General features: G+C 38.3%; 2 protein-coding genes across 6 annotated transcripts in view; one reads left to right on the top strand and one right to left on the bottom strand.

Annotated features, from left to right (window-relative positions):
• Positions 1–11534, top strand: part of MSL2 (MSL complex subunit 2) — a 36727-nt gene extending 25193 nt beyond the window's left edge. For both annotated transcript variants that reach the window (XM_070576136.1, XM_008536058.2), the window contains exon 2: positions 7665–11534. In XM_070576136.1, coding sequence (XP_070432237.1) covers positions 7745–9256 — 1512 coding nt within the window. In that variant the 5' untranslated portion in view covers positions 7665–7744 and the 3' untranslated portion in view covers positions 9257–11534. The remainder of the gene's footprint in view (positions 1–7664) is intronic.
• Positions 11535–12909: 1375 nt separating this feature from the next.
• The window catches only part of PPP2R3A (protein phosphatase 2 regulatory subunit B''alpha), a 153202-nt gene continuing 139677 nt past the window's right edge, over positions 12910–26434 (bottom strand). For all 4 annotated transcript variants that reach the window (XM_070576130.1, XM_070576132.1, XM_070576131.1 and 1 more), the window contains one exon: positions 12910–15577. In XM_070576130.1, the coding sequence (XP_070432231.1) occupies positions 15451–15577 (127 nt within the window). In that variant the 3' untranslated portion in view covers positions 12910–15450. The remainder of the gene's footprint in view (positions 15578–26434) is intronic.

Below are 26434 nucleotides of genomic sequence, written 5' to 3'. Positions count from 1 at the left end.
AAAAGCAGAAAACTGCTGCCTGTCTTTTGTAGGATCCCATGTATTTTATAGCTGTTGGGTTCTGTACTGTCTTTATTTTTCTCTTTCATTATTTTGGTAAAACTGGTTGAGGTATTATTACAAAGAATGATTACCCCCCCCCCCCCCCCCGCCTTTCCAGGTACTTTTCCATATATCTCATATGTCTAAGTATTATAAGACTTACCTGAATCTCTTTTGTGGATTCCTTGACCATTTAATATTCTAGTTTCCAAGAATGCTTCTTGGAGAAATAGTATGATGTTTTAATTATTAACTGTGTCCTGCCTGTGTGCATTTTTTTGCTTTCTGATAGTGGCATTTCAGGATGATGTTCATGTGAATCTTGGCTAATTTTTCCTCATCCTTAAGTCTCATGTTATCAACAACAAATAAGATTTATATAAAATTACTTGCATTATTTGAGGTTGTTGATTAGGCAATCCTTGTTGCTGTAATAGAAGCTTTACCAGGAGAAGGAATTCTGGAGAGGGGGTGGTGGTAAATACAGAATGTTTTGATTTTGATAAATGCTCTTTTTGTGCATATGCCATTTAAGTTAGAATTATATGATGCATTTTTGTTAAGTGCCAAAATTAAGCCATTGAGATAGTTTAATTCCATTTAAACCATTTTCCGTTTTTGTCAGTTTTCATTTTACTGAAATTATTTTCATTGGGATCATTTCTTTTCCATGTAAACTTTAAAATGAGGATTTGATTCTTTAGTCTCTTTGTTGTTGTTCATGTCTTAATTTGTCCATGTTAGATTTTAAGCTATTGTAGCTTTTGCCATTGTTGATTTTATTTTATAATCATTATTATTGCCAGGTTCATTGTTCACAGGATCATTTTTTAGTCATTAACAAGTTTTGCTAAACGTGTTAGCTATTACCAGTTTTATTTTTTCTTGGCTCCCTCCCCTCCACCCCTTAAACTTAATTTCCCCCCAGTAATCTGGTCAAAATATTAGTGAAGTTGAACGCCATCACTATTAAAATGGAGAATCAAAAGATCTTGCTTCAGAAGTGATTAAGACATGATTTACTTGTTAGTCTGCATGTCAACATGAAATTTATAGTATGGTCACCTTTACCAATGGTATTTTGAAGTGAATGAATTACCACTTGCCTTATTCAAAATTGGCATCAGTTATGTATTCAGAAAAGTTTGCCCAGAGACTAATGATGTTCTCATTGTTTGCTCATGCTAAGGAGAAGTGCCTTTCCCTTGTATGGTGAAAGCGGCGAGCTTATTTGAGACCCGGTTATAGTTTGTTTGCTTATTTATTTTGGTGCTGTGGGTCTTTCTCTCAAACTTAAGCTGCTCTGTAAATCTTGATGCTGGCAGCGATTCTTGTCGGGTAGGGGTAAAGTGCATGGCAGCCAATCCAAGTACTAACTTTGGTATATTAATACTGTCAAGTAATGATTTGAATGATCTCTTTTAAATCTGTTTAATAAAAGGAAAGTTTTATGGCTGAAAAAGCATGTTTATTGAGGGGCTGGCCCCATGGCAAAGTGGTTAAAGTTCTGTGCACTCTGCTTCGCTGGCCGGTGTTCAGGTTCATGAGTCTGGATCCCTGTTGTGGACCTACTCCACTCATCAGCCATGCTGTGGAGGCATCCCACATACAAAATAGGGGGAGATTGGGACAGCTCTTAGCTCAGGGCTGATCTTCCTCGAGCAAAAAAAAAAAGAAAAAAAAAAGGAAGATTGGCAATGGATATTAGTTCAGGGTGAATCTTCCTCACCAAAAAAAAAAAAGCATGTTTACTGAGAAAAGTATAACTTACAATTCTTTTTGCTGGCTGAATTTGAGCCCTTTGCTAGGGCAATGGATTGTAGTTACATAAGAAAATGCACTTGGTAGTGATTTATACTGATGTATGTAGAAATGAATTGATGTTGTCTGGCATTTACTTTGAAATACTTAACAAAAGATGGGTAGATGAAGCAAATGTGGCATAATCTTGATAATTATTGAATCTGGTGATAGGTATATGGAGGTTAATCATGCTAATTTCTGATTTTGTCTTTTTGAAAATTTCCATGATAAAAAGTTTGACAAAATAAAGAGCATTACAAAAACCTGGTGTTAAATATTTTATTAAATTAATTGTCAACAGTTATGTATTCCCAGAAATTCCCAGAATTACCATTGTGGTAATCTGAAACTTAAGTTTTTCTCAAATTCTAATTGGCTGGCTTGGGGATGGGAAAAATTAAGAAGAGAGAGAGTAAATAAGGAATTGGTAACTTTTTAAAAGTGAGGAGTAAAAATGAATAGTCTTTAGTTTTTTTAGGGTCAATGTAGCATCATTTAATATTGTCTTAACAGGGCACGTACTATCAGATTCATTTAGTTACAAGACAATTTGTTTTATTTATGGAAGGTAGTTCCTGTGATACATTGCAGATTAAGGATTCAAGGCAATGTAGTCTTGTCATGAACTATAAATTTTTCAAATCTGAGGATGTGTATTTTGAGCAAGTCAGTTTTTGTACTTGAGTGTGAAACTATATGGAACATGATCTAAGCTAAAATAAATTAAACCTGTCTCCAAACACTCCGCAGTTTTTATAGAACAGTCTACCAGTGAGTGACATGTTTCCCCTTGAGTCAGATTGCCCATCCAGTTTATTTTCTAGGATAAGGTGTATTTTTACAATTTAAAAAGTGTTATCTGAGATTTCTTAATTTTAGGGGGAAGAATCTCCTTAAGGACAGACAGTAGGTATATGGTTAACATTTATCCTAGCTCTAAGAAAGCCCCTGAATTTTTTTCTGTGTTGTTCATATCACTGGATCTGCCTTTGTTGTGAGGTGTAAAATTAGGACGGTTAGCTGGGTGCATGAAACAGGTTTGCCTCTAGGTATCTTTAATGGTCGATTAAAGTTTCAAATATTTGTGTTTGGGAATGGTTGGGGAATCCAATAGGTAACATGAGGCCAGGTAATGGAAGTTCTTAACTCAGTGATGGAATCATGAATCAATAAGTGATAATTTCTGTGTTTTCTCTAGCCTATTTTCAGTTCTCAATATTAGACATACTGGTCAATGACAGACTGCATATATGACGGTGGTCCCATAAAGATTAGTATCATATAGCCTAGGTATGTAGTAGGCTATACCATCTAGGTTTGTGTAAGTACACTCTATGCTGCTCGCACAGTGATGAAATTGCCTAACGACAGATTTCTCAGAACGCATCCCCGTTGTTAAGCAACGCATGATTATTATATGTATTCTTCATACTTCAGAATACAAAGATATATAGGGTGCAAGTCCTTTAAGGTGCTTAGTAGTTAGGGGATGTTTTGACTGACATGACTGGTGAAAAGATCATCAGTGATGGAATGAAGGCAAGAACAGGTAATCCTTACTTATCATTCAGCTTGTATGATTTGCAGATCATTAGGGGTTATAAAATGATGACCTTCAAATCATATCATTCTTTCTTTTATTAGCTGCATTATTCCTATTAAAGAGAAAATTCTCATTTGTGATTTGATAGTTCATATATATTAAATCAGAATAAATACTTGATTCTTGCTCTTCATTTACCAGTTTTCAAACTGATGAGCTGGTTCACTAGCATCCTGAAACTCGTTTTCTTTCTTTGTTTCTTTTAAATGAACTCAGAAATTTGAGCATTTTAGATGTGCTTCATTCCATTGCATTTATGCATGCTCAAATTTTCTCATCTTTGGCCAGTGGGAACCTCTTCAGGTTTGCTCCTGAGTCCCTTTAACACTCTCTTGATCTTTTATAGTTTCCTTGCTTTCTGGCATAACGAGGTAATCAAAACTCATTTTGTCTAATTTATGTCACATATCTGGAATCAACCATTTGTCCAAGAAACCTTGATTCCTTTGAATAGGAAATTGTTTTTCAATATCATTATATTCATTGCTACTGGAGTTGATCCCTTGCTTCCAGGCCTTTTCAGTGTATTGTCCTAGGAAATAGGTATATTTAAGATGAAAACATGAGTTCATACTGACAAGTCCAACTGAAATTGAGGACTGTAGGATTTTTTACTTAACTTTTTCTGTCTTACAACTTTCTTCCTTCCTCTTACTAAAAAATAGTCCAGATTCTCAATGACATCAACATTTACTTTATCCCACAAAAGACACAAACACTTTTATAATAACTACCAGCACTGCCACCAACAATGTGATTACTGAAAACCAAAAAAAAGGAGCGTATAAGGATTGGAGTCACTTTTCTGTGTTATAAAGTCACTTAAAATAGTTAATTGCTGAATGGTTAAACTATCAATTTGATATATAAAATTTTAGTTGTTTCATTTTGCTTTTGATTTTTTGAGATTTCCTTAAAATTTTAGTTTTGTTATATAATTGTGTAAAATATTTGCATCATTTGAAAGTTAAAAGCTACGAAATAGGTTAAATGCAGAATAGTCTAGTCTTAATCCCTGTTCACTTAACTTTGTTCAGTCTCTCCTTCCCAATAGGTAATGTATTTTTTTAACCTTATGGTTTATCCTTTTAACTGTATACATAAATGTCTATATCTCTATACATTCATATCTCCTCTGCCTTTCCTTAGGTTAAGTCAAGGGTACTCTAAGATATTCCTGCATTGGGTAGAAGGTTGGCTCCAACTACTGGGCCTTCCTTGTCTAAATTTTTTTTTAAATTTTAGAGTTGCACAACCATCGCCACGATATAACGTTAGAACATTTTCATCATCCCCAAAATTCCATTGTGCCTATTTACAGTTAACCCCTGCTCCCACTTCTACCTCTAGGCAACCACTATTTCTGCTTTTCTGTCATTTCTAGACATTTTTATATAAATAAGATAATATAGTAATGTACTGTTTTGTATCTGGGTTCTCTCACTTAGCATAATGTTTTTGAAGTTCATCATATTGTGGTATATACCAGTAGTTTGTTCTTTTAATTGCTGAGCAGCATTCTATTTTATCAATATGTATACTGCATCTTGTTTACTCACTAGTTGATGGACTTTGGGATTATTTCCAGTTTTTGTCTAATATGAATCGTGCTGCTGTGCACACTCACATACATCTCTTTATATGGACATATATTTTCTTTTCTCTTTGAGTAGGTTCCTAGGATTAGAATTGCTGGTTTGTATGGCAAATGTATATTTAACTGTTTAAGAAACTACCAAACTGTTTTCCAGTATGATTACCCTTTGTATTCTCACCAGTAATGTAGAAGGGTTCCAGTTTCTCCACATCTCTGTCAACTCTTGGTATAGTCTGTCATTTTGAATTTATCCATTCTAATAGGTATGTAGCAGTATGCCATGGTTTTGCTTTCCTTAATAACTAATGATATTGAGAATATTTTCATGTGCTTAGTAGACATTCATATATTTTCTTTGGTGAAATGTGTATTTAAATCTTTCGCCCACTTTAAATTGAGTTGTCTTACTGATTTGTAGGAAGTTTTTAAAATATATCATGATATAAGCCCTTTATCAGATATGTGATTTGCAAATGTTTTTCCCCCAATCTATGGATTATCTTTTCATTTTCTTAATGGTGTTTTTTGAGGCACAGGTTTTTGATTTTGTGGGAATCCATTTTACAGTTTTTTCCCTTTTGTGGATTATGCATTTGATGTCACATTTAGCACTTTGCCCAAAGTCACGATTTTCTCCTGTGTTTTCTTCTAAAATTTTAACTCTTAACATTTAGGTGTCTATGATCCATTTTGAATTAATATTTGTGTATGTTGGGAGGTAAGGATCTAAGTTCTTTTTTTCTTTTTGTCATTTGGATATCAAATTGTCCCACATGGTGTATTAAAAATACTCTCTTTTCCCTATTGAATTATCTGGGCACTCTGGTCACACAAATTGATCAACCATAAATGTAAGAATTTCCTTTTTGGACTCTTCTGTTCCCTCGATTTATATGCCTATGCTGTTGCCATACCACACTGTCTTGATTAATGAGGCTTTATAGAAGGTTTTGAAATTTGGTAGTGTAAGTCCTCCAACTTTGTTGTTGTTTTTCAGAATTGTTTTGACTATCCTAGGTCGTCTTATTTCATATGAATTTTAGAATCAGTTTGTTAATTTCTTTAAAAAAGGCCACCTGGGATTTTCATAAGGATTACATTGACTTTATAGATCAACTTGGGGAAAATTGCCATCCTGTTTGAGGTCTCTCTGTCTAACGTGGGCTTGTGCAACCTCAGGCTAGTAAGAGTTGAGCTGTTTGCCCTCCTAAACTGGCTAGCCTCAGAGAAGTCACTACCAGAGATAATGCGTCTGGTCCTATGCATTCCCTACTGCGCTAAGTGGAATGAGACTCCTTTCACCACAGCAGCTTCTGGTCCTCACAGGGTAACACTGATGGAGCTGGGTGATATGGGAGAACTGGGCAGCCCCAGACCAGAACACTACAAATTCCCACTGTCCTTACCTGAAATTCATTGGTTTTTCAAACAAAACGATTCTCAGATGCTTTTATGTCTTTGGTTGTGAAAATGACCTTCTTTGTAAAAAATTTTTAGGTTTATAGTTGCTTTTAAGGGAGAGAGTTTGCTGGTTTCACTTGCCTATAGCCAGAAGTACCTTCTCTCACACATGCTTGATTCTTAAATTATGTGTTGTGTATGAGGAAACAGGTGCTGCTTTGAGTTAATTACTAACCTTTTGTCCTGAATTGGGAACCAAGGAACAGTTGCTTCTTCGCAGGGTAAGGATGGAGATAGAGACTGGTCTAGTTGCTTTTCCCTTCCTGGTTCTTATATATAGGTCATTTATAATGGGACTTATATTAAGTTGGGGAACCACTTTCACTTTTATATTGTCTTGCTGTACTTAGGATGCTTGTGGTTTATGACCATGGTCATTTTGTATTCTGATATCAGAAGAATTTGAGATCAGTATTAATGCCCTGTTTTTTTTCTTTTAGTACATTTAAACATAATTCTTTTTCCATTGTCATTGTGTTTTGATTTTCTGTAGGAGAATTTGAGTTTAGTAGTATTCCCCTTTTTATTTTAATAAATGAATGTAATTCTTTTTCATCGTAACCACATTTTGATCTCTTTCCTTAATTTATTATGATTAGTATATATACAATAAGATGGTTTGAAATTTTATTTTTTTCTGTGACATTGCCTTTGTACTGATTGATTAATGTCCTCAAACTATGTTCAGTGAGGGCAGGGAGTAAGTCTCTCTTGCTCATGTTTTTTTCCCAGAGTCTAACACAAAATAAACAACCAGTATGACTTTGTTCAGTATGTTGTAGCATTACCACATTGTGTTAGGTTGAGGTCTCCAGGGTTTTAAGCCTAGGTTGTGCTTTTGGTGATTGATCTCCACCTCTTTATAGCCTTTGGAGAAGAGGATAAGAAAGTGGACCAGAACATACTGTTTAGGGGAGAAACACAGAATCAAGAAGATTCTGGTTTGAGATAATGGATTGGGGAATTTGGCACGGAAGTGAAGTGACCTATTGAATATTTTTCTGTCTCCTGTAAGATACATTTTTTGGTTATCTGGTCTGGTGAGTTTAACCCATCTCAATTTTAATAGATTACTTATAATCTGATCTTAACTTCAGTATATGAAATTGTAAATTTATTTTACTAAAATCTTTGCTTTCCTCCTTTTTCCCCTCTTAGGACATTTGCTACAAGATCCTATTGCACCCACCAACTCCACCTGCCAACACTATGTCTGCAAAACTTGTAAAGGCAAGAAAATGATGATGAAACCTTCATGTAGCTGGTGCAAAGACTATGAGCAGTTTGAGGAAAACAAGCAGTTAAGCATCCTAGTGAACTGCTACAAAAAACTATGCGAATATATAACACAGACTACTTTGGCACGGGATATAATAGAAGCAGTCGACTGTTCTTCTGATATTTTGGCTTTGCTTAATGATGGATCATTGTTTTGTGAGGAGACAGAAAAACCCTCAGATTCATCCTTTACTTTGTGTTTGACACATTCCCCTTTACCTTCGACCTCAGAACCTACAACTGATCCTCAAGCTAGTTTATCTCCAATATCTGAAAGCACCCTCAGCATTGCTATTGGCAGTTCTGTTATCAATGGTTTGCCTACTTATAATGGGCTTTCAATAGATAGATTTGGTATAAATATTCCTTCACCTGAACATTCAAATACGATTGATGTATGTAACACTGTTGACATAAAAACTGAGGATCTGTCTGACAGCTTGCCACCTGTCTGTGACACGGTAGCCACTGATTTGTGCTCCACGGGCATTGATATCTGCAGTTTCAGTGAAGATATAAAGCCTGGTGACTCTCTATTACTGAGTGTTGAGGAAGTACTTCGCAGCTTAGAAACTGTTTCAAATACAGAGGTTTGTTGCCCTAATTTGCAGCCCAACTTGGAAGCCACTGTATCCAACGGACCTTTTCTGCAGCTTTCTTCCCAATCTCTTAGCCATAATGTTTTTATGTCCACCAGTCCTGCACTTCATGGGTTATCATGTACAGCAGCAACTCCGAAGGTAGCAAAATTGAATAGAAAACGATCCAGATCAGAAAGCGACAGTGAGAAGGTTCAGCCACTTCCAATTTCTACCATTATCCGAGGCCCAACATTGGGGGCATCTGCTCCTGTGACAGTGAAACGGGAAAGCAAAATTTCTCTTCAACCTATAGCAACTGTTCCCAATGGAGGCACAACGCCCAAAATCAGCAAAACTGTACTTTTATCTACTAAAAACATGAAAAAGAGTCATGAACATGGATCCAAGAAATCTCACTCTAAAACCAAGCCAGGTATTCTTAAAAAAGACAAAACAGTAAAGGAAAAGATTCCTAGTCATCATTTTATGCCAGGAAGTCCTACCAAGACTGTGTATAAAAAGCCCCAAGAAAAGAAAGGGTGTAAATGTGGGCGTGCTACTCAAAATCCAAGTGTTCTTACATGCCGCGGCCAACGCTGCCCTTGCTACTCTAACCGCAAAGCCTGCTTAGATTGTATATGTCGTGGCTGCCAAAACTCCTATATGGCCAATGGGGAAAAGAAGCTGGAGGCATTTGCTGTGCCAGAAAAGGCCTTGGAGCAGACCAGGCTCACTTTGGGCATTAATGTGACTAGCATTGCTGTGCGCAATGCTAGTACTAGCACCAGTGTAATTAATGTCACAGGGTCCCCAGTAACGACGTTTTTAGCTGCCAGTACACATGATGATAAAAGTTTGGATGAAGCTATAGACATGAGATTCGACTGTTAAGTCAGTGGGTCTTTAAACCTACCTCTGGTAGGGAAATAGCTACAGTTTTACGGCAGCTATGGTTTTGTTGGTTTAACTTGCCGGAGCTCCTGCATATAGATCACTTGTATCAAGTGTTTTCATTGCTAAGTTATATGTGTTAGTGTCGGGGAAATAGTTTGCAGATAATGGAGGAGTAACCCTACAACTATATGTCCTTAGTTCTTACAGAACCTCATAGTTTGAGAACAAATGCTGATGCAACTGATTTATACAAAATGAACTTTGGCAAGGAAAATAACATTAACCTCATTGTTTATGGTCATGCTTTGTGCATAATCAAAGTTTATGATTAAATGTAAGGAAGTGGTATCTAGTCAGTCCATAAAGATTGTGCTAATTTTTTGTGAAAAAGTAGCCATTAGTTTGTTCAGGAGACTCAGTGCTGCCTTCACATGCCATTGATGTTTCTCCTGTCAAAAAGCTGATGTGTCCAGCTCAACCTTTGTGCTGACGTAATACCATTTCTGATCATGGAAATTGGCTACTGGTGTATGTAGCAGTTCTTAAATCAGCAGTATTATGAAAGAAAATTTGCCCCCATTAGAATGTTGAATAAATCTGTCTTTTAAAAGTGAACAAACTTGAAATTCTATCAGACTGCAGATGTTTAGGTGTTCATGCTACAAAACTCTTCTGAGTTGAGTCCCTTTTTTAGTTAAGTCTAACTCATTTGTAGAGAAAAATTCTAAATCCTTCCTTCACTTTGAGCAATGTTCTAATTAGATAAATGAAGTGGAGAAGAGCAGTTTTATTCTGAAGGTAATTGAATTTAGACTATATGTGACAGAATTTTAAAAAAATTATAAAAATGTTTTATTTAGAAATTGAGATTTATTTAAAATAATTTTGGAATAATGCCCCAAAACTTATCCAGATTTATGCATTGTACTTATTGCCATTGGCCACTTCTTTGATTTTTTGTTTCCTCTAATAGTTTGCCACAGATTTTGTTTTGAATATGCTTTTTTTTTTAATAGGGTGCTATTCGTTATAAAGGCTTCTTTATAGAGGCCTAATAAAAATGCCTTTTTATGAAGCCTGTGCATTTAGGTAGGTTTGAAGCTAGGAGAATTTTCTTTAGAATGCTCTTTTGCATGTAAAGCACAAACAATGTTTCAGTTTAAATGCACTTCTTCCCTTTAATTTTTATGGGGAAGACAAGTGAGTCACAAACATTCTGTTGAAGGGAAATCTAGTCAGTTGCTTGAAAGAGCACAGCCCAGATAAAACAAGGACTGACTAGGTTGTAAAGAAATGACCTTAGATTTAAAAGAAGAGTTGCTGCTTTGACAGTGCTTATTTAAAGAAAAATACTGCTGGAAAATTTCCAATTTCTACTACGTTCACCATCTCTCGTGAGATCTGACATATGTTGAAGTTATGTTTTGATTTGGCACACAGCATGTTCAATGATGGTTACTCACCTAGTACAAGACATGGAGAAGAAACCTTTGGACACAGAGCAGATGACACCTCCTTCTGTTTTGTAGTGTATCCTGGTGTCATTTTCTGTGAATGTGGTCAGGTAGAGTTGTTTTTGTTGTTGTTGGGCTTTTTTTTTTTTTTTTTTTTTGTCTCTTTTGGTGGGGTGGGGGTGGGCTAAAGCCATAGGAAGAAAAATGTGATGTACGTGTCCAGTATGTACTATTTTGTTTTTGTTTTGCAAGAAGAGTTGAACTATTTTTGATAACAAGAGTAAATGGTGGAAAATGCTTCTTAGTTGTCTTGTCTTTATTTGCTTTCCAAGTTTTGGAATTTTATTTAATTCCTTTAAGTGTTAGCAGTGTCTTATGAAACATGTATTTGCCTAAAGTTTGTAACAGTTTTGTGTTGAACCCAGATGCCCTGCTATATAAACTTGTAAATCTGTTCTTTATTCACTAATGATCACTGCAAAAATGACTAGATATGAGATTGTACACATGGATGATTAGGATATATTTTGCAAATCTCCCAAACTTTCCTATGATCTTAAAATTCATAGAGTACTTTATTGCTTCCCAAGTTTGATAATCTTAGTTTTGTGTTTTTTTGATGCATGGGAGGTTGGCAATATAGACAAAGTGGAAATCATTAGTATGTGAGGGCCTTGATTGTTATGTAATATTGCCAATGATGAATTCAGGTTGTTTTTAGCACAAGTTTCTCTTTTTTATGCTGGTATTCTCACTGCCACATTTTTGGAAACCTGTATTACACCTTAAATCTATCAATAAATGTTAGTTTTCTAATTCTATGTTGTAGAATACTGAGGAGTGTGGGATAGCATGCTCTGAATGGCCTATATTATATACGTTTGGGGAAGAATAATTACAGTGCCTTGATTTTTACATTGTTTTTCTTTATATCATGAGTTATTTAGGAATGCTAACGGCTAACTAGGGATGATTAAGAAATTATTACTGAAGTAACTGGATTTACTTCATCAGGATTTGAAAACACCAAAACGATAACAGCATTTAATATGACACATATTCAATTCTTTTGAGTCCTTGTTTTTAACATAAATGATCAGATCATCTTTCACCTTAGGTGATAGAAGGTTTAGAAGCTGACTGATTATCTTTTTGGTTAGCTTCATTAAGTCTACATTTCCAAGTAGAGGTGTAATATGGTCCTAGGATAAAGAACTCCTTTTTTTTGGCTGGGGGCGGGGCGGGGGGGGGGCGGAGCAGTAATAGCCCTGAGCTAACATCTGCCACCAACCTTTCTCTTTTTTTTTGAGGAAGATTAGCCCTGAGCTAACATCCGTGCCCATCTTCCTCCACTTTCTATGTGGGACGCCTACCACAGCATGGCTTGCCAAGCGGTGCCATGTCCACACCTGGGATCTGAACTGGCGAACCCCGGGCTGCCAAAGCAGAACGTGTGAACTTAACTGCTGCGCCACAGAGCCTGCCCCCCCAACCTTCCTCTTTTTCCTGAGGAATACTGGCCCTGAGCTAACATCCGTGCCCATCTTCCTCCACTTTTTATATGGGGGACGCCTGCCACAGCATGGCTTGACAAATGGTGCGTAGGTCTGCACCCGGGATCTGGCAAACCCCGGGCTGCTGAAGTAGAATGTGCAAACTTAACTGCTGCGCCACCGGGCCGACCCCAAGAATTCCTTTTATTTCACTGTGTTTTTAGTTTTCTTAAAACAATTCTATGGTGACCTTGCTGAAGAAAGTAAGTTTTACAACAGATGAAAAATAAAATTTCCTTTCCCATATCATAGATAACAAATATAAAAAACTAAATTCAAAGTATAGTATTGGAATCTAATACTTGGTTGGTATTTTTTCTCCCTTCTTTTTAAAAAGTTAAGTTTTACATACCCAAATAACAATCAATTATGCATTCTTGTAAAAGAATAAGGCTAAAGGTCTTTTTGATCCCTGTGAACCCCTCAATCCCAAACCCTGGTCCTCCTCCCTATCCCCAGAGGAAATCAGTTCTCAGTATGAGGTGTTATCCTTCCAGATCTTTCTTTATATTTTCCCAGGGGTTGAAAGAGTTATTCTCTTTGAAACTCAAGCTTGTTTACACTGTTACTTTTTCAAACATAAAAATGAGTTGTAAGTGTGATTAAAATCAAAAGTATGTAGTGATTATCTTAGTGAACATGATTCATATTTGACAACTTGTCTTTATTTAGTTTTGCAAAAAGGGGAAAACCAAAAACAAAAGTTAAATCATGCAGGCTTCTCCACCCAAACACACCTTAACATTTCCAAAAGTTGAGCCAAATGACTTATATCATTTGATCAATCTAGAGTTTTATGAACACTTTGAACAGTACACAATGACATAGTTAGGATGCAGGGAAAATATACAGAATTTTATTAGTTTGAATACCTGGGGAGTTAGTGTTAATGCTATGAAACTCATTTTTCATTGACTAGCATTAAGATTATCATAACCTTCAACTTAACTTTTATCAAGGAGTCTGGGATATTGTAACAAATTGAAATTTCCAATTGGGCAGTAATGATTATATTCAGCATGATCTTTACCAGAAAGTGAAATATATACTATCTTGGTTCCTCAGAATTCACATTTCTTGCATTCAACTCTAAGAAAGGAGTACACTGAAACACATTCTTCTGTCTGAAAATGTGATACTTTGGGTAACCTATATTAAACTAAACTTATGGAATGATATTGGTAGCTGTACTTGTATAATTACAGACTTTTGAAACCAAATATTTGCCAAAGCGAAAGCAAGAGGACTTCAGTAAGGAGAAACAAGGTAAAAAAGCCAAATGGTTTAAAAAAAAAAAAAACAAAAAACCAACAACAAAATCAAATGTATATTGGAAAATTGAGTTTTATTTTTACTTTTTGCTGAGTCTTAGAAATAGTTGAGATCATTATGGATAATAAAAGCTTTAAAATCATATCTAGCATCTAAAAAAGTATTACCTTTTTAGTATTTTAATCTGAAATTAAAAAAATTGTTTTCCTTCCTTGGTAAAGGTTGGATGGGATAGACGGTAAATTTCATGTATCACATAAATACTTTTAATCCTAATGATTTACCAGTGTGTTTAGGTTATTGCATACAGTGTTTCCTAAAAATTTAGTCACTTTTAAGCTTTTAGTTCTTCTTTGTAAACTATTAGATACTAAGTTTTAATAGTTATTCCCTTCTGTAACAGTTAAATGGAAGATCAGTTCTGAAGGTAAAATAACAGGAAACTGATAGGATATGGACAGTAAGGATTGCTAACTCTATTACTGTACCAGTGGATGGTGCATTTCCTGTATCCTCCTTTTCTCCACTTTTTGCCTACCATAGCCCAAGGTTTGATTATTTCAATGTTTGGCCTTCATACCAGCAAGGCAACCAAGGCAGGGTGGGAAGGGAAGCTATTCTGACATTCAGGACTTGTGGTTAAAAAATCCAGGGAAAAGTTGATGACTTTGACAGAGACGGATATTAAAAAGTTATCTGAGGATTTCTTTTACTTACACTACCAGAAATTTCCATCCTTTTTAATAGTTTATTGTCAATTTCATCTTCAAGGATATTACAGGATTTGGCTGCATTGTGGCTTGCTGAAAAATGTAGAATTCTGTAATGAACGCATCTACCACTGTAGTAAACATGAAATAGCTCGCTCTCATGGGTGGCATCACTGTTTTCCTCCATTTTTGTGATAAATATTGAGGTGGATGGAATATTGGGAATAGTTTCTGTTCAGCATGAAAGTACGGCATAATGTTTAGACTGAGGCCTTTACTATTGGCCTGATGTAATATTATGTGATGAAAGGAATATGTCTACTAAGAATTTTCATCTATCATTTAATTCTTCAAGTAGGCCTTCTGATAGGAACTGTAGATGGGGCATCAACTGATTCAGAGCTTAACAAATTATGCCATAATTCTCTACAAATGTTAGGCAAATTAAAAGGAAACTTTTTTTTTTTTTCAAGTATGGGTCAAATTCTGTAGTTGTTTTCATTTAAGAAGTTTTTTCTTCGAATTATACATATGATCCACAGTCAGGATAGGGAAGGATTACTCAGAGCTTGCCAGCAAGGTTGGAAGGCCCCGTGGTTACAATACCTGAGCATGTAAAGTGACTAGCAGTTTGGCAGGTCATTGTGAAATTACATTAAACCAAGTAAGTTCAAGATTTTTGAACTCCAGTACACACATAATTAAAAGAAGTCTCTGAGATGTTTTGGCAGTGCTTTTATTACCAGGGCTAATTCAGTTCTGGAGGCCCTTACTGCTTTTTCAAGTTCCAGAATTTTTCTGCAAGCGAAGGATTCTCCTGGATTCCATAGGAGCCCTCAGGGGCCTCAGGGATGCTGGACAACAGAGGCAACTCCTGCTTTGGTGCAGAAACTGCTTGGCACTGTCCCCAGAGATCCTTGGTAATTCAGGGGTGAAGAGTGCTGATTCACAGACTTTGGAAGGTGATACATATCATCATATCTGCTTCCGAGGAAAAAAACTAAGAGGTCTGAGGCAAATTGAAGGAGTCTCCCAAATTGAGTATGTGTATCCAGACCTATTGGTTAAAAATGTTTTAAAGTTCCTAGTACAGATACACTTGCAGAAATCAAAGCCTTTTAAAAGCAGTATGCAAACTAGAGCATCTCTTCACAAGAAAACATTTAAAATATATATCTCGCTTTCACGTAGATAATTGGCAGTTACTCTTCATCCACAGACTGAAGCTTTCCACATTTCTCTGAAAGGCTTGAGGTTACTATTTTGTTGCCTTTGTTTCCAATTTCAGAGGGAGAGGCAGGTTCCTCTGTTTCATAATCTTCAAAGGAGCTGGAAGAACAAAGCAAAAGTGAGTTACTGATTTTTTTAAAAAGTTAATGTTTGGGTAGAAATCCATATGGTAAACTAGAGAGTGAAGACCAGCTTGCAAAAGTACCCTCAGTTGCTAAATGGCATCTCTAAACAAACAACTGAGCCACCCTGGAGGAGACAAGGCTCTGGAACAGAAAACACATTCTCCCTGTTCCTTAAAACCCAAGTTCATGTTGGAATTTGTTGAAAATGTGCTGTATCAAGCTTTCCTCAGAGCTTAGGTGGGAATGGGAGCATTATGGATGACACTAGATTAGGGAGGGTGTGAGGTCCATTAAGTATGAGCTTTACATGAATGCTTTCATTGAAGTGTCTTCCATGCAGAGTGGGGAACTTTCTCAACTCTCAAATTGCTTTATAACTTCCATGGCTTCCAGGAAGTGCATTTAGATGTGCAAGTGTGTACATAGAGCAGACTAAGTCCATTCGTGGATTTCCTCCCATTCTTTCCAGAATTCCACAGCATATTCCCTCTGCTCACTCCCCTTTAGAGGTTACTGGTATCCCCTGAATTCCATAATCTCCAGGCTACCCCTGAGGGTGCCTTTAGGCAGCGATGACAAAATTTTATCTCATGGGAGTGATGGCTGTTTGAAGTATTAAACTGCTAAATATTCTAAGACTACATCTGAGCCCAGAAAAATATACATGACCAATTAGCAATGTCTGTTGTAGTAGTATCTGGCATCATTGGCTTAGCCTTGTTACCATTGCGAGGCCTTTCCACAACACCGCAGAAATTTCTGGATATATAGTGCCTTTATGAAAAAGGAACCCAGGCTGGCTAGTGAGGAAAAATATGCTGAGACAGGTATACCTAGTAGGTGGCACCTATTCAACTTCCTAAAATATTTTTGAATAGAGGGTAGAGAATGTTGGGGGAAAAAAAAAAGGCTATCTGATGTTTGGAATACTTACCCTTGAGTACCAGTTTATGAGCCTATCAAAAATTATTTACAGCTGGGTCATTTTGCAAAAAATACTCCATCCCATACTTAATTTGTTTCCACTCTTCCCTCATCTCCTTGAGGCCTCAATGTAGCTGGCGTGCTGGATAAGGAGGCAATAAAGAGGGTAACTTTGCTTTAATGGAAGTGAAGGGTTGATGGTAGTCTCCATTTCTGGAAACAAAATTCTAGCAATGCCGTGTCAGACACTGTTTTTTGTTTTTTTGGAGGAAGATTAGCCCTGAGGTAACATCTGCTGCCAATCCTCCTCTTTTTGCTGAGGAAGACTGGCCCTGAGCTAACATCCGTGCCCATCTTCCTCTGCTTTTTTTATATGTGGGACGCCTGCCACAGCATGGCTTGACAAGCGGTGCCATGTCCGCGCCCAGGATCCGAACCGACGAATCCCAGGCCGCCAAAGGGGAACGTGTGAACTTAACCGCAATGCCACTGGGCTGGCCCCGACACTGACTTTACTTCCTGTCAGAGTGGAAGATATTTTCTTCCCCTTGGTGCCCTAACTTGCTGTTTGTGAGCTCTCAGTATCTTAAACACCTCAGTGCAGATCTGGGAATAAATTAAAGAGTTAAGTCTGAACTGAGACTCATTCAGTAAATATTTGAGCTCCTGTTGCTAAGCATGAGCCAAATGCTAGGAATACAATGGTGAAAAAGACTAACCCGGCCCCTTCCTCACAGAGCTTGTAGCCTAATGGAGGCCATCTGTGGTTAATAATGGTTAAGTGGTTTAGCCTTAAAGCATGGGCTTTGGAGTCAGACTCCAAAGTCAGGTCCAGTCTCAATTTGATCACTTAATGTGACTTTGGCATGTTACTTAACCCCTCTGCATCAGTTTCCTCAGCTAATGAGATAATAAATAGCAGTTCCTGTTCCTTGAGTGGGAGGCTGACTGGAGATTAGGTGAGAGGGCCTATAAATCAGAAACTCTTGGAAAATGTTAGGTATTATTTTCATGACGGAGAAGTGCTGGGGCTTACTGCAGCAGGAGAGAGACACCTAAGCCTGCATTGTGGAGCAGGGTCACAAATATTTTATGTAACCTGTGAATAAAAGTTTTACAAAAGAATACGTATTTTCCCCCACTGTAGGCTCATACCAGAAATGTGATTTCCTAGCAATGGATTTGATCTAACTAGTACATAGAGAGATTCTAGTGCCCTCTGGGTTGGATATAGTGGAACATCACTTGCATTTCTTTTGTACTCTCAAGGCACCAAGAGCAGTACTATGCACAGAGACTCTGGAGGAATCTTATGGATTGAGGGAGCTCATTCAGAGCCTTTTGTCAGTATCCTGGAGAGACTTCTTACTCTGACTCAGTGGTTCTCAACTGGGAATGATAACCCCGCCTAAGGAGACATTTGGCAGTGTCTGGAGACACATTTGATTGTCACAACTCAGTGGGTCTCACTGGCATCTAGTGGGTGGAGGCCGAGGATGTTGCTAAACATATTACAATGTGTCAGACAACGCCTCAAACAGAATTATACAGCTGCAAACATCAGTGCTACTATTGAAAACCCTGCTCTAACTTGGCCCTTCAGAGTCAGAACATCCCAGGGCTCTGGACTAAGCTCGTCTCATTTTGTACTTCCCTGAGCAAGCAGTCTTTCTCAGAGCTTTATCTACCACTTGTTCACCTGTGGCTTCTAAATGTACATGTCCAGCCTCAGCCTCGTTCTAAGTTGAAGACTGCCATGTGTCCGACTGCCTACTATACGAGTCTTCCAGTATGGCAGCATGTACAAACCTGAGCTCATCCTTCCCACACTCCTAGTTCTCTCTATTTTAGCGAGTAGCACCATAATCTAAGCACTCAAAGCCAGAAACCTAGTTAACTCAAGTTCCTCTTCCCTCCCCTCTTCAAATCCAGCTAGTCTTTCCTACCACTTTCAACACCATATGGATACAGTCCTGCCTCTTCCTCTCCATTGCCACTGATTTAGTTCAGGGCGTCATAATACTTTCTTGCTTGGATTACTGCAATAGTTTTCTAAAAACTGGTCTTCCTGCCTTCACTCTTGTCATGTCCTGTGCTACTGCCATACAAGGCTATTTACCGTGTCAGAATGGGTTACAGTCTTGGGACCTAATGCCACTGTACATGTTTTTGAGTGGCCTGCAGTGCCCTTCCCTCTTTGGTTAACTTGTGCTCATCTTTTAATCTGAGATGTCATTTAAAAGCTTCCTGGTTCCCAGTGCCTGAGCTACCACCTCTCTTATTTGGATGTCTGTAATGGCGTTCTTATTTGTCTCCCTGCTTCTTGCACCTCTACTGATCTAGCAGAGCAATATTCAACAAACGTAAGTGGGATTACATTACTTCCTTGTGTAACTCGTTTCAATAGCTTCCCTGGACCCTGCATGATCTAGGCCCCTGCTAATCTTTCCAGCCACATTTCCCTCTGTTGCCCACTATACTCCAGCTAACTGACCTTTTAAAATGTCCTCAACACATTGTTTCCTGCCTTAGAGCCACTGCAGCTATTTTTCCTTCTCAACCTTTAGATTCTCATCACCTCTTTAGGAAATTCTTCTCTTGGCACCCTAAGTTGCAAGCCTCTCTCCATTATTAGTTCACCCTATTTGTTTCCTTCATAATTATATAATTAAATGTGTGTCTCCCCCACTTGACTCTAAAATGTTCGTTTTGTAACTCTCTTAATTTCCTTGGGCTATAATATAGTGCCTGGCACTAGGTCCTTAAAATGAGTTGTTGAATGAAAAGTGATGTTATAATGCTCCTGTGAAATGATGTGTTGAGTTGCTGGGGAAGGCTAGAGTCAGTAAAATGGTGAGCGTGCAGAAGTCACCCTGAAGTCACTAAAGTCAAAACTGTAAGAGACTTATTCTTTATCCTGTTCTCCAGGAATTCCTGAGGGACAGACAGTGTTAACTGATTCCTTCTAAATGACCCCTTCCAGGTTTACTTGTAGGTCACCGGGATTCCTCTGGGCTCAAATGAAGATTATTTTATGAGTTATTCTCTGTTAATTTAACTGGCCATTTTTAAATGAGTAGAGGGGTCAGAGGATTAAAGCAGAACTCATAGCGTTCACAAATGGTTCACTGTAAATCCTAGGTATCAAACTGAGAAAAAATTCTTTATCTTATTAGTATTAACATAGTATTGCTAGCATAAGGGAAAATAATGGTTCCTGTTATTTATTTTTTTGGTGAGGAAGATTGGCCCTGAGCTAACATCTGTTGCCAATCTTCCTCTTTTTGCTTGAGGAAGATTGCTGCTGAGCTAACATTGGTGCCAATCTTCTTCTATTTTATGTGTGATGCCACCACAGCGTGGCTTGACGAGCAGTGCAAGGTCCTCACCCAGGATCCAAACCTGCGAACCCTGGGCTGCCAAAGTGGAGTGTGTGAACTTAACTGCTATACCACTAGACCGGTCTTAGGTTCCTGTTATTTTTGCTAGCAATATGATTGCCTTTAGCAACCTGTTTCCCTAAGTAAGTTTTCCCTTTCAGATGAGCAATTTCTGGACAAAAGTATTAAGGCTGGTTTTGTAGATTCCTGGGATGGAAGGCAAATAGCTGGAATGAGCAGAAATAATGACCGGCACATACATGGTCTGACAGAGGACATGTATGCAGTTTCAGGGTGTTGTCTGGGAATTATTTGATTCCAGTTTTGGGATTCTGACTATAGACAGGAGCAAAGGGATATGGAGTATTTGATTCAGGGCTTGTCTGAGGAAATCAAGACATGATGGCTATAAGCATAAAATAAAATGTTAAGTAGGTCTGTAGTTTGGAGTCTATAATGCTTTAGAAATAGGAGTGGATGAATTTTACCTTTATACTTTTAAATTAAAAATGGAATCCTACACTATTTATATAAAATGGATTAACTGAAATACTTTGGAAATTGGATATTTGGTTCAATCAATTTCCCTGTTGTTCCATTCAGTGACTAGAAAATCTTTTGTTTCAACTCTTGTTAAAGTTTCCTAATATGTACCACCCACTTTCCTACCTCAGAAAGTTGATCTCACTTCTTTTTTGTTGTTGTTGAGGAAGATTAGCCCTGAGCTAACACCTGTGCCAGTCTTGCTCTATTTTATATGTGGGTTGCCACCACAGCATGGCTGATGAGTGGTATAGGTCTGCGCCTGGGATGCCAACCCGTGAACCCAGGCCACTGAAGTGGAGTGTGCGAACTTAACCACTAGGCCATGGGGCCGGTCCCTCACTTCATTTTTGATGGCTGAGGATTTCATGCAGTTGCCCAGGGTCATGAGCCATCAGTTGTTAATTCTTAGTTATTCTGGATGTAGATAGTATAAAAATTTGGGTTAAATATATTCTAATTATGAACTTGAAGGGAGGGACAGGATTTCATTTGTTTTTATTACCAATCACAGTGCCTGGCACAGAGTAGGTACCAGTGACTATCTATTGAAATAAATTAAAATTGGGCTTTGATTTGTTTTGTTGAATGCAGAGAAAATTAAAACATATTAACTTCAGTTCCATATAAAGGCTCTATTTACTGAGCACTGTAAAAAAAAAGACTCAGAATTATTCTACTTTTAAGATTATAACTCATGCTTTGGAACATTAATCTCTGTCATTCCTTCTTTTTCTTTTCCCAAGCCCTAATATACACACATATGCACAGCCTCCACCCCCATTATCCCTGCTCCTCCGCGAAATTCTTCCCCGTCATCGAGGACAGTCAGGCTCCACACAAGCTCTTACTGCAGACTTGCCCCACACTAGCTGCATCCCCGGAAGACTGCTCTGGTGCATTTCTGCTGGCCGCCTTTGCCTGCGGTGCCTTATTTTCCAGTACGGATGGAAGTAAATGTAGAACTTTTACAAAGAATATTTCATCTAAGTTTATATTTAATATAAAGGAAAAAAAACACCTTTAAAAAATTCAGTAGAAACCAATTCTTCTAAACTATCTAAATGTTCAATACTAGGGAAATGGATGTGAGTCACTGCTTGAGAGAACACTGTGGAGCATTAAAAGTCATATTTTGAACACACTAGTATCACTAAGCATCAAAAGGAAATATACCAAAGTGTAAATAATGGTTATCTCTGGCTGACTGAACCAAGGGTGATTTTAATCTCTATATTTTCCAACTTTTCTGCAGCAAGCCTGTGTTTCTCTACTAATCAGATAAAGACTCTCAAAATAAAAAAGAAAACTGTGTTTAATCTAGATTAATCAAATGCAAAGCTGTTGGTGAAACATGAGAATATCCTGTAAGACAGTATTTTTAACATAATGTAGAACACTCAGCTCAACATCTGAAGTAATCCAGTATTAGGCCGGCAGAAAAGCGTATTTCTGATTCTTGCAGGTCTCAAGTTTCTTAAGATAGCAACATGGAGGACCCTTTAGCCTGCTTTACATAATTTTTGTGGAGTTTTTAACTTACTCTTATTGCAGAAACCATAAAAAGGTTAATTATAAAAAGAAATCGGTATCATAACCTGTTATCCTCATATAGGTGACACGTTTAGTTGAATAGGTTTATCTTTCTGGTTTCTCCTATGACCATTCATTACCTTGGTAGAATTTCACAGATGCAGGTATATGCCGTGATCGTGTTGTGTGCTAGATGTGATAATTAACAACGTTTGCAGCCTCATACCTATGGAGACCCTTGGCCCTCTTTCACTTCACTGAAATCGGGAGTCATCACTAGGTTACTTACTGAAGGCATTATCTAAGTACCAGCCTTGAATCATGAGGTGCAAGCACTTGGCCCAAAGGCTACCTATGACTGCTGTTAGAGGGTAAAGTTGATGGAGGATTTCAAGTTGTTTCTGGAGGGTCAAGTTGTCTGGGCTCCTACAGTTATCCTTGTAGAGAGAGTGGCTTCTAGATTATTGCTGCCTTCTGCGCCATTCAGTAAACATTTGCTGAGGCTCTCCTACGTCCCTACCAGTCTGCCAGGCGTTAGGATTACAAGATGAATATAACAAGGTTCTTCTGGAGAAGCCCATGTTCTAGTGGAAAAACAAGTAGCTCCATTTTTCCCAGCAGTTATATGCCAGATACTGTTAGGCACATTATAAACATTATGTCTAATTCTCAGTACAGTCCTGCTGTTCATGCAACAGATATTTACTGTGTGACAGCTGTGTGCCATGTTCTGTCCCCTGGGAATGAAGGGGACAAGGTAGGTAGTGGAATGCTAATATTAAAACTGATGATATTCTAGTTCAGAGATTATGTAATGTGGCCAAGATCATAGAAGTGGTAGTAATATTAGCCACTGTCTACTGATTACATAGGCACTCTGCCTAAGGGCATAATATATAGATTATATACATTGTCTTATTGAATCCTTAAAACAGCTCAGTGCGGCAGATGGCATTCTCATTGTATAGGGGATGCTGAGGCTTCGATACCTGGGATTACACAGCTACTAAGTGATAGAGCAAGGATTTAAACTTATTAGGATTATCTAACTCCAAATTCTGTGCTCTTAACCATCAAGTTTTATTGCTTCTCTCTCATACAGGGATAGTAATATAGTAATTGCTACTACTTATCAGGTATCTACTATGTACCAGGTGTTTATATATATTATCTTAGATTGTCACAACCACCTTGGAAGGTAGCTGCTGCTGTCTTTTGAAACTGAGCCTCAGGAATCAGATAACCTGCCCAGCTGGTGAGTGGTGCGTGGAACCAGATATGTCTGGCTCCTGAGTCTCTGCTCTTTCCACAGTACTACAATTTTCCTCCCTTTCAATATCTGAGTCTTGTAATTTCTGTTTGACAGACTCATCCTGACTAATTTGTAATTCCTCTTGAGATGAAGCCCTGTGTGGTACAGCCTTGGAATTCTGGGTCTGGCCTAGCTTTTGAACCATGTCAGTCAGCTATTAACGACTGTAAACAGGTCTTTCTTTTCCTTTGTTGACAGTCTAGTGCTCTCTCTACAGGCTGTGGCTGTAGTAACCCTTCTCTCCCCTGGGGACCTCGTCACCCACATGTGCTCTGTGTAGGCCTTATCTCCCACAACACGAGAAGAGCGTCCAGCAGAAGCCTCTCATATACACTGGTTGAATTTCACTACAGCTGCTCTCTGCATCTCCTCTTGTGACCTCTCACCTGTACTGTCGTCTGCATCTCTTTGCCTTTCCTCTCTCCCTCCACACACACACTGACACCTTCTCTGAGCAGTACCACAACTAGAAAAAACTTTTGCTTGAGCCAATTATTTACTCTCTTCAGCTGCCATCAGTTTCTCTTCTTTTTAGACTATGACACTATGACTGTTGTACATTTGTGTTGCTTTGAATTTTTTGTTTTAGAATTACATGCGACCAATGCCAATTGTTTGGATAGAACAATTCTATCCAAATTTCTGATTATTTATAGTAGATACCCAGAATTAGAATTGGGAGTTGAAGGGTATAAATTCAGGCTGTTGCTACATATTGTCAAATTACTTTCCTGGGAGGTTGGGCCAATTTGCTTCTACAGCAGTGTCTGAAAGAGCCTGTCTTCCTCCACAGTGAGCCTGCAGTGAGGTGCTGCTGCCATGGCCTTCCTCTATGGGAGAGCAGTTGAGACACTTGTTAATTTCTGTTTTCCCTGCTGAGGCAGGGATCCTGTCTGTGTTCACCAATATTCAATAATGCTTAGTATACAGCAGGAATGCAAACATTTACTGAATTAATATTATAGTTAAAAAAATTATCTCTTTTGGGGGCCAGCCCCATGGCCAAGTGGTTAAGTTCCCGCGCTCCGCTTTGGCGGGCCAGGGCTTCACCGGTTCGGATCCTGGGCGCGGCCATGGCACTGCTCATCAGACCACGCTGAGCTGGTGTCCCACATAGCACAACCAGAGGCTCTCACAACTAGAATATACAGCTATGTACTGGGGGGCTTTGGGGAGAAGAATTAAAAAAAAAAAAGACTGGCAACAGTTGTTAACTCAGGTGCCAATCTTTATTTATTTATTTATTTATTTATTTATTTTTTGGAGGAAGATTAGCCCTCAGCTAACTACTGCCAGTCCTCCTCTTTTTGCTGAGGAAGCCTGGCTCTGAGCTAACATCCGTGCCCATCTTCCTCTAGTTTATACGTGGGACGCCTACCACAGCATGGCTGCCAAGCAGTGCCATGTCCGCACCCGGGATCCGAACCAGCGAACCCCGGGCTGCCGAGAAGCGGAACGTGCGAACTTAACCGCTGCGCCACCGGGCCGGCCCCCTCAGGTGCCAATCTTTAAAGAAAAAAAATCATCTTTTTAAAAAATTGCTGCTAATTTAATAAGCTAAACTTTTTTGGCTCTTGCTTTTTAGAAAACAATTTCATTTAAGTATAATTTATATACCCTAGAATTCAATGATCTGAAGTTCAGTGTGTTCCACTAACTTTATACAGTTGTGCAGCCATCACCACAATCCAATTTTAGAACACTCTCATCTCTCCATCTGCCTCTCTTCTCCCTTGTGCCTGTTTGCGTTCACTCTCCACTCTCCTTCCCAGAAGTAGGTAACCACTGATCTATTTTCTAGCTCTATCATTTTGCCTTTTCTAGAAATCTCATATAAATGGAATTATATAATATATAGTCTTTAGTGTCTGGCTTGTTTCATGTAGAATGATACATATATATTTGTTTGTTTTGTTTTTTTGAGGAAGATTATCCCTGAGCTAACATCCACTGCAAATCCTCCTCTTTTTTGCTGAGGAAGACTGGCCCTGAGCTAACATCTGTGCCCATCTTCCTCTACTTTATATGTGGGATGCCTGCCACAGCATGGCTTGCCAAGCAGTGCATAGATCTGCACCCGGGATTGGAACCAGCAAAGCCTGGGCTGTGGAAGTGGAACATGTGAATTTAACTGCTGCGCCACCAGGCTGGCCCCAGATATTTTTGAGAGATTCATCCATGTTGTGGCGTGTATTCTTTCATTTATTAAGGTATAATTGGCATAAGATAAATTGCTCATATTTAAAGTATACAATTAATAAGTTTTGACTTTTGTATACATACACCTGTAAAAGCATCCCAACAATCAAGATCATAAAAATATCCATTCCCTGCCCCCACCAAAGTTTCCTCATGCCCTCCTCCTTTTTTTTCCTGATGAAGATTCACCCTGAGCTAATATCTGTTGCCAATCTTCCTCTTTTTTTATGTGAGCCACTGCCACAGCATGGCCACTGGCAGACAAGTGGTGTGGTTCCACACCTGGGAACCAAACCCAGGCTACTGAAGTGTAGTGTACCGAACTTTAACCACTAGGCTGTTGGGGCTGACCCCCTTACACCCCTTTATAATCACTGTCCCTCTCCCCAGGTAACTACTAATTTGCTGTGATTATAGATTAGTTTGTATTTTCTAGAATTTTACATAAATGGAATCATGTAAAAATGGAATATATTCTTTTTTTGTCTAGCTTTTTTCACTTGTCTTAATTATTTTGAGATTCATCCACGTTGCTGTGTTTATCCATAGTTTGTTCCTTTTTTTATTGCTGAGTAGCATTCCATTATATGGATAAACTAAATATCCAAAAATATAGTATATTTCCAGTTTTGGGCTACTATGGATAATGGTGCTATAAACATTCATGTACAAGTCTTTGGGTGAGCACTTCTCTTGGGTAGATTCCTAGGAGTGGAACAGCTGATTCATATGATAGAGTGTGTGTTTAACTTTTTTTGAGCAAGATTAGCCCTCAGCTAACTGCTGCCAATCCTCCTTTTTTTTTTTCTGCTGAGGAAGACTGGCCCTGAGCTACCATCCATGCCCATCTTCCTCCACTTTATATGTGGGATGCCTACCACAGCATGGCATGCCAAGCGGTGCCATGTCCACACCCGGGATGCGAACCAGTGAACCCTGG

Source organism: Equus przewalskii, chromosome 15, assembly GCF_037783145.1.
Source record: "Equus przewalskii isolate Varuska chromosome 15, EquPr2, whole genome shotgun sequence".
In the NCBI taxonomy this organism is placed as follows: Eukaryota; Metazoa; Chordata; class Mammalia; order Perissodactyla; family Equidae; genus Equus; species Equus przewalskii.
The sequence above is the reverse complement of the archived record's forward strand: the minus strand, read 5'-3'. Positions and strand labels throughout refer to the sequence as shown.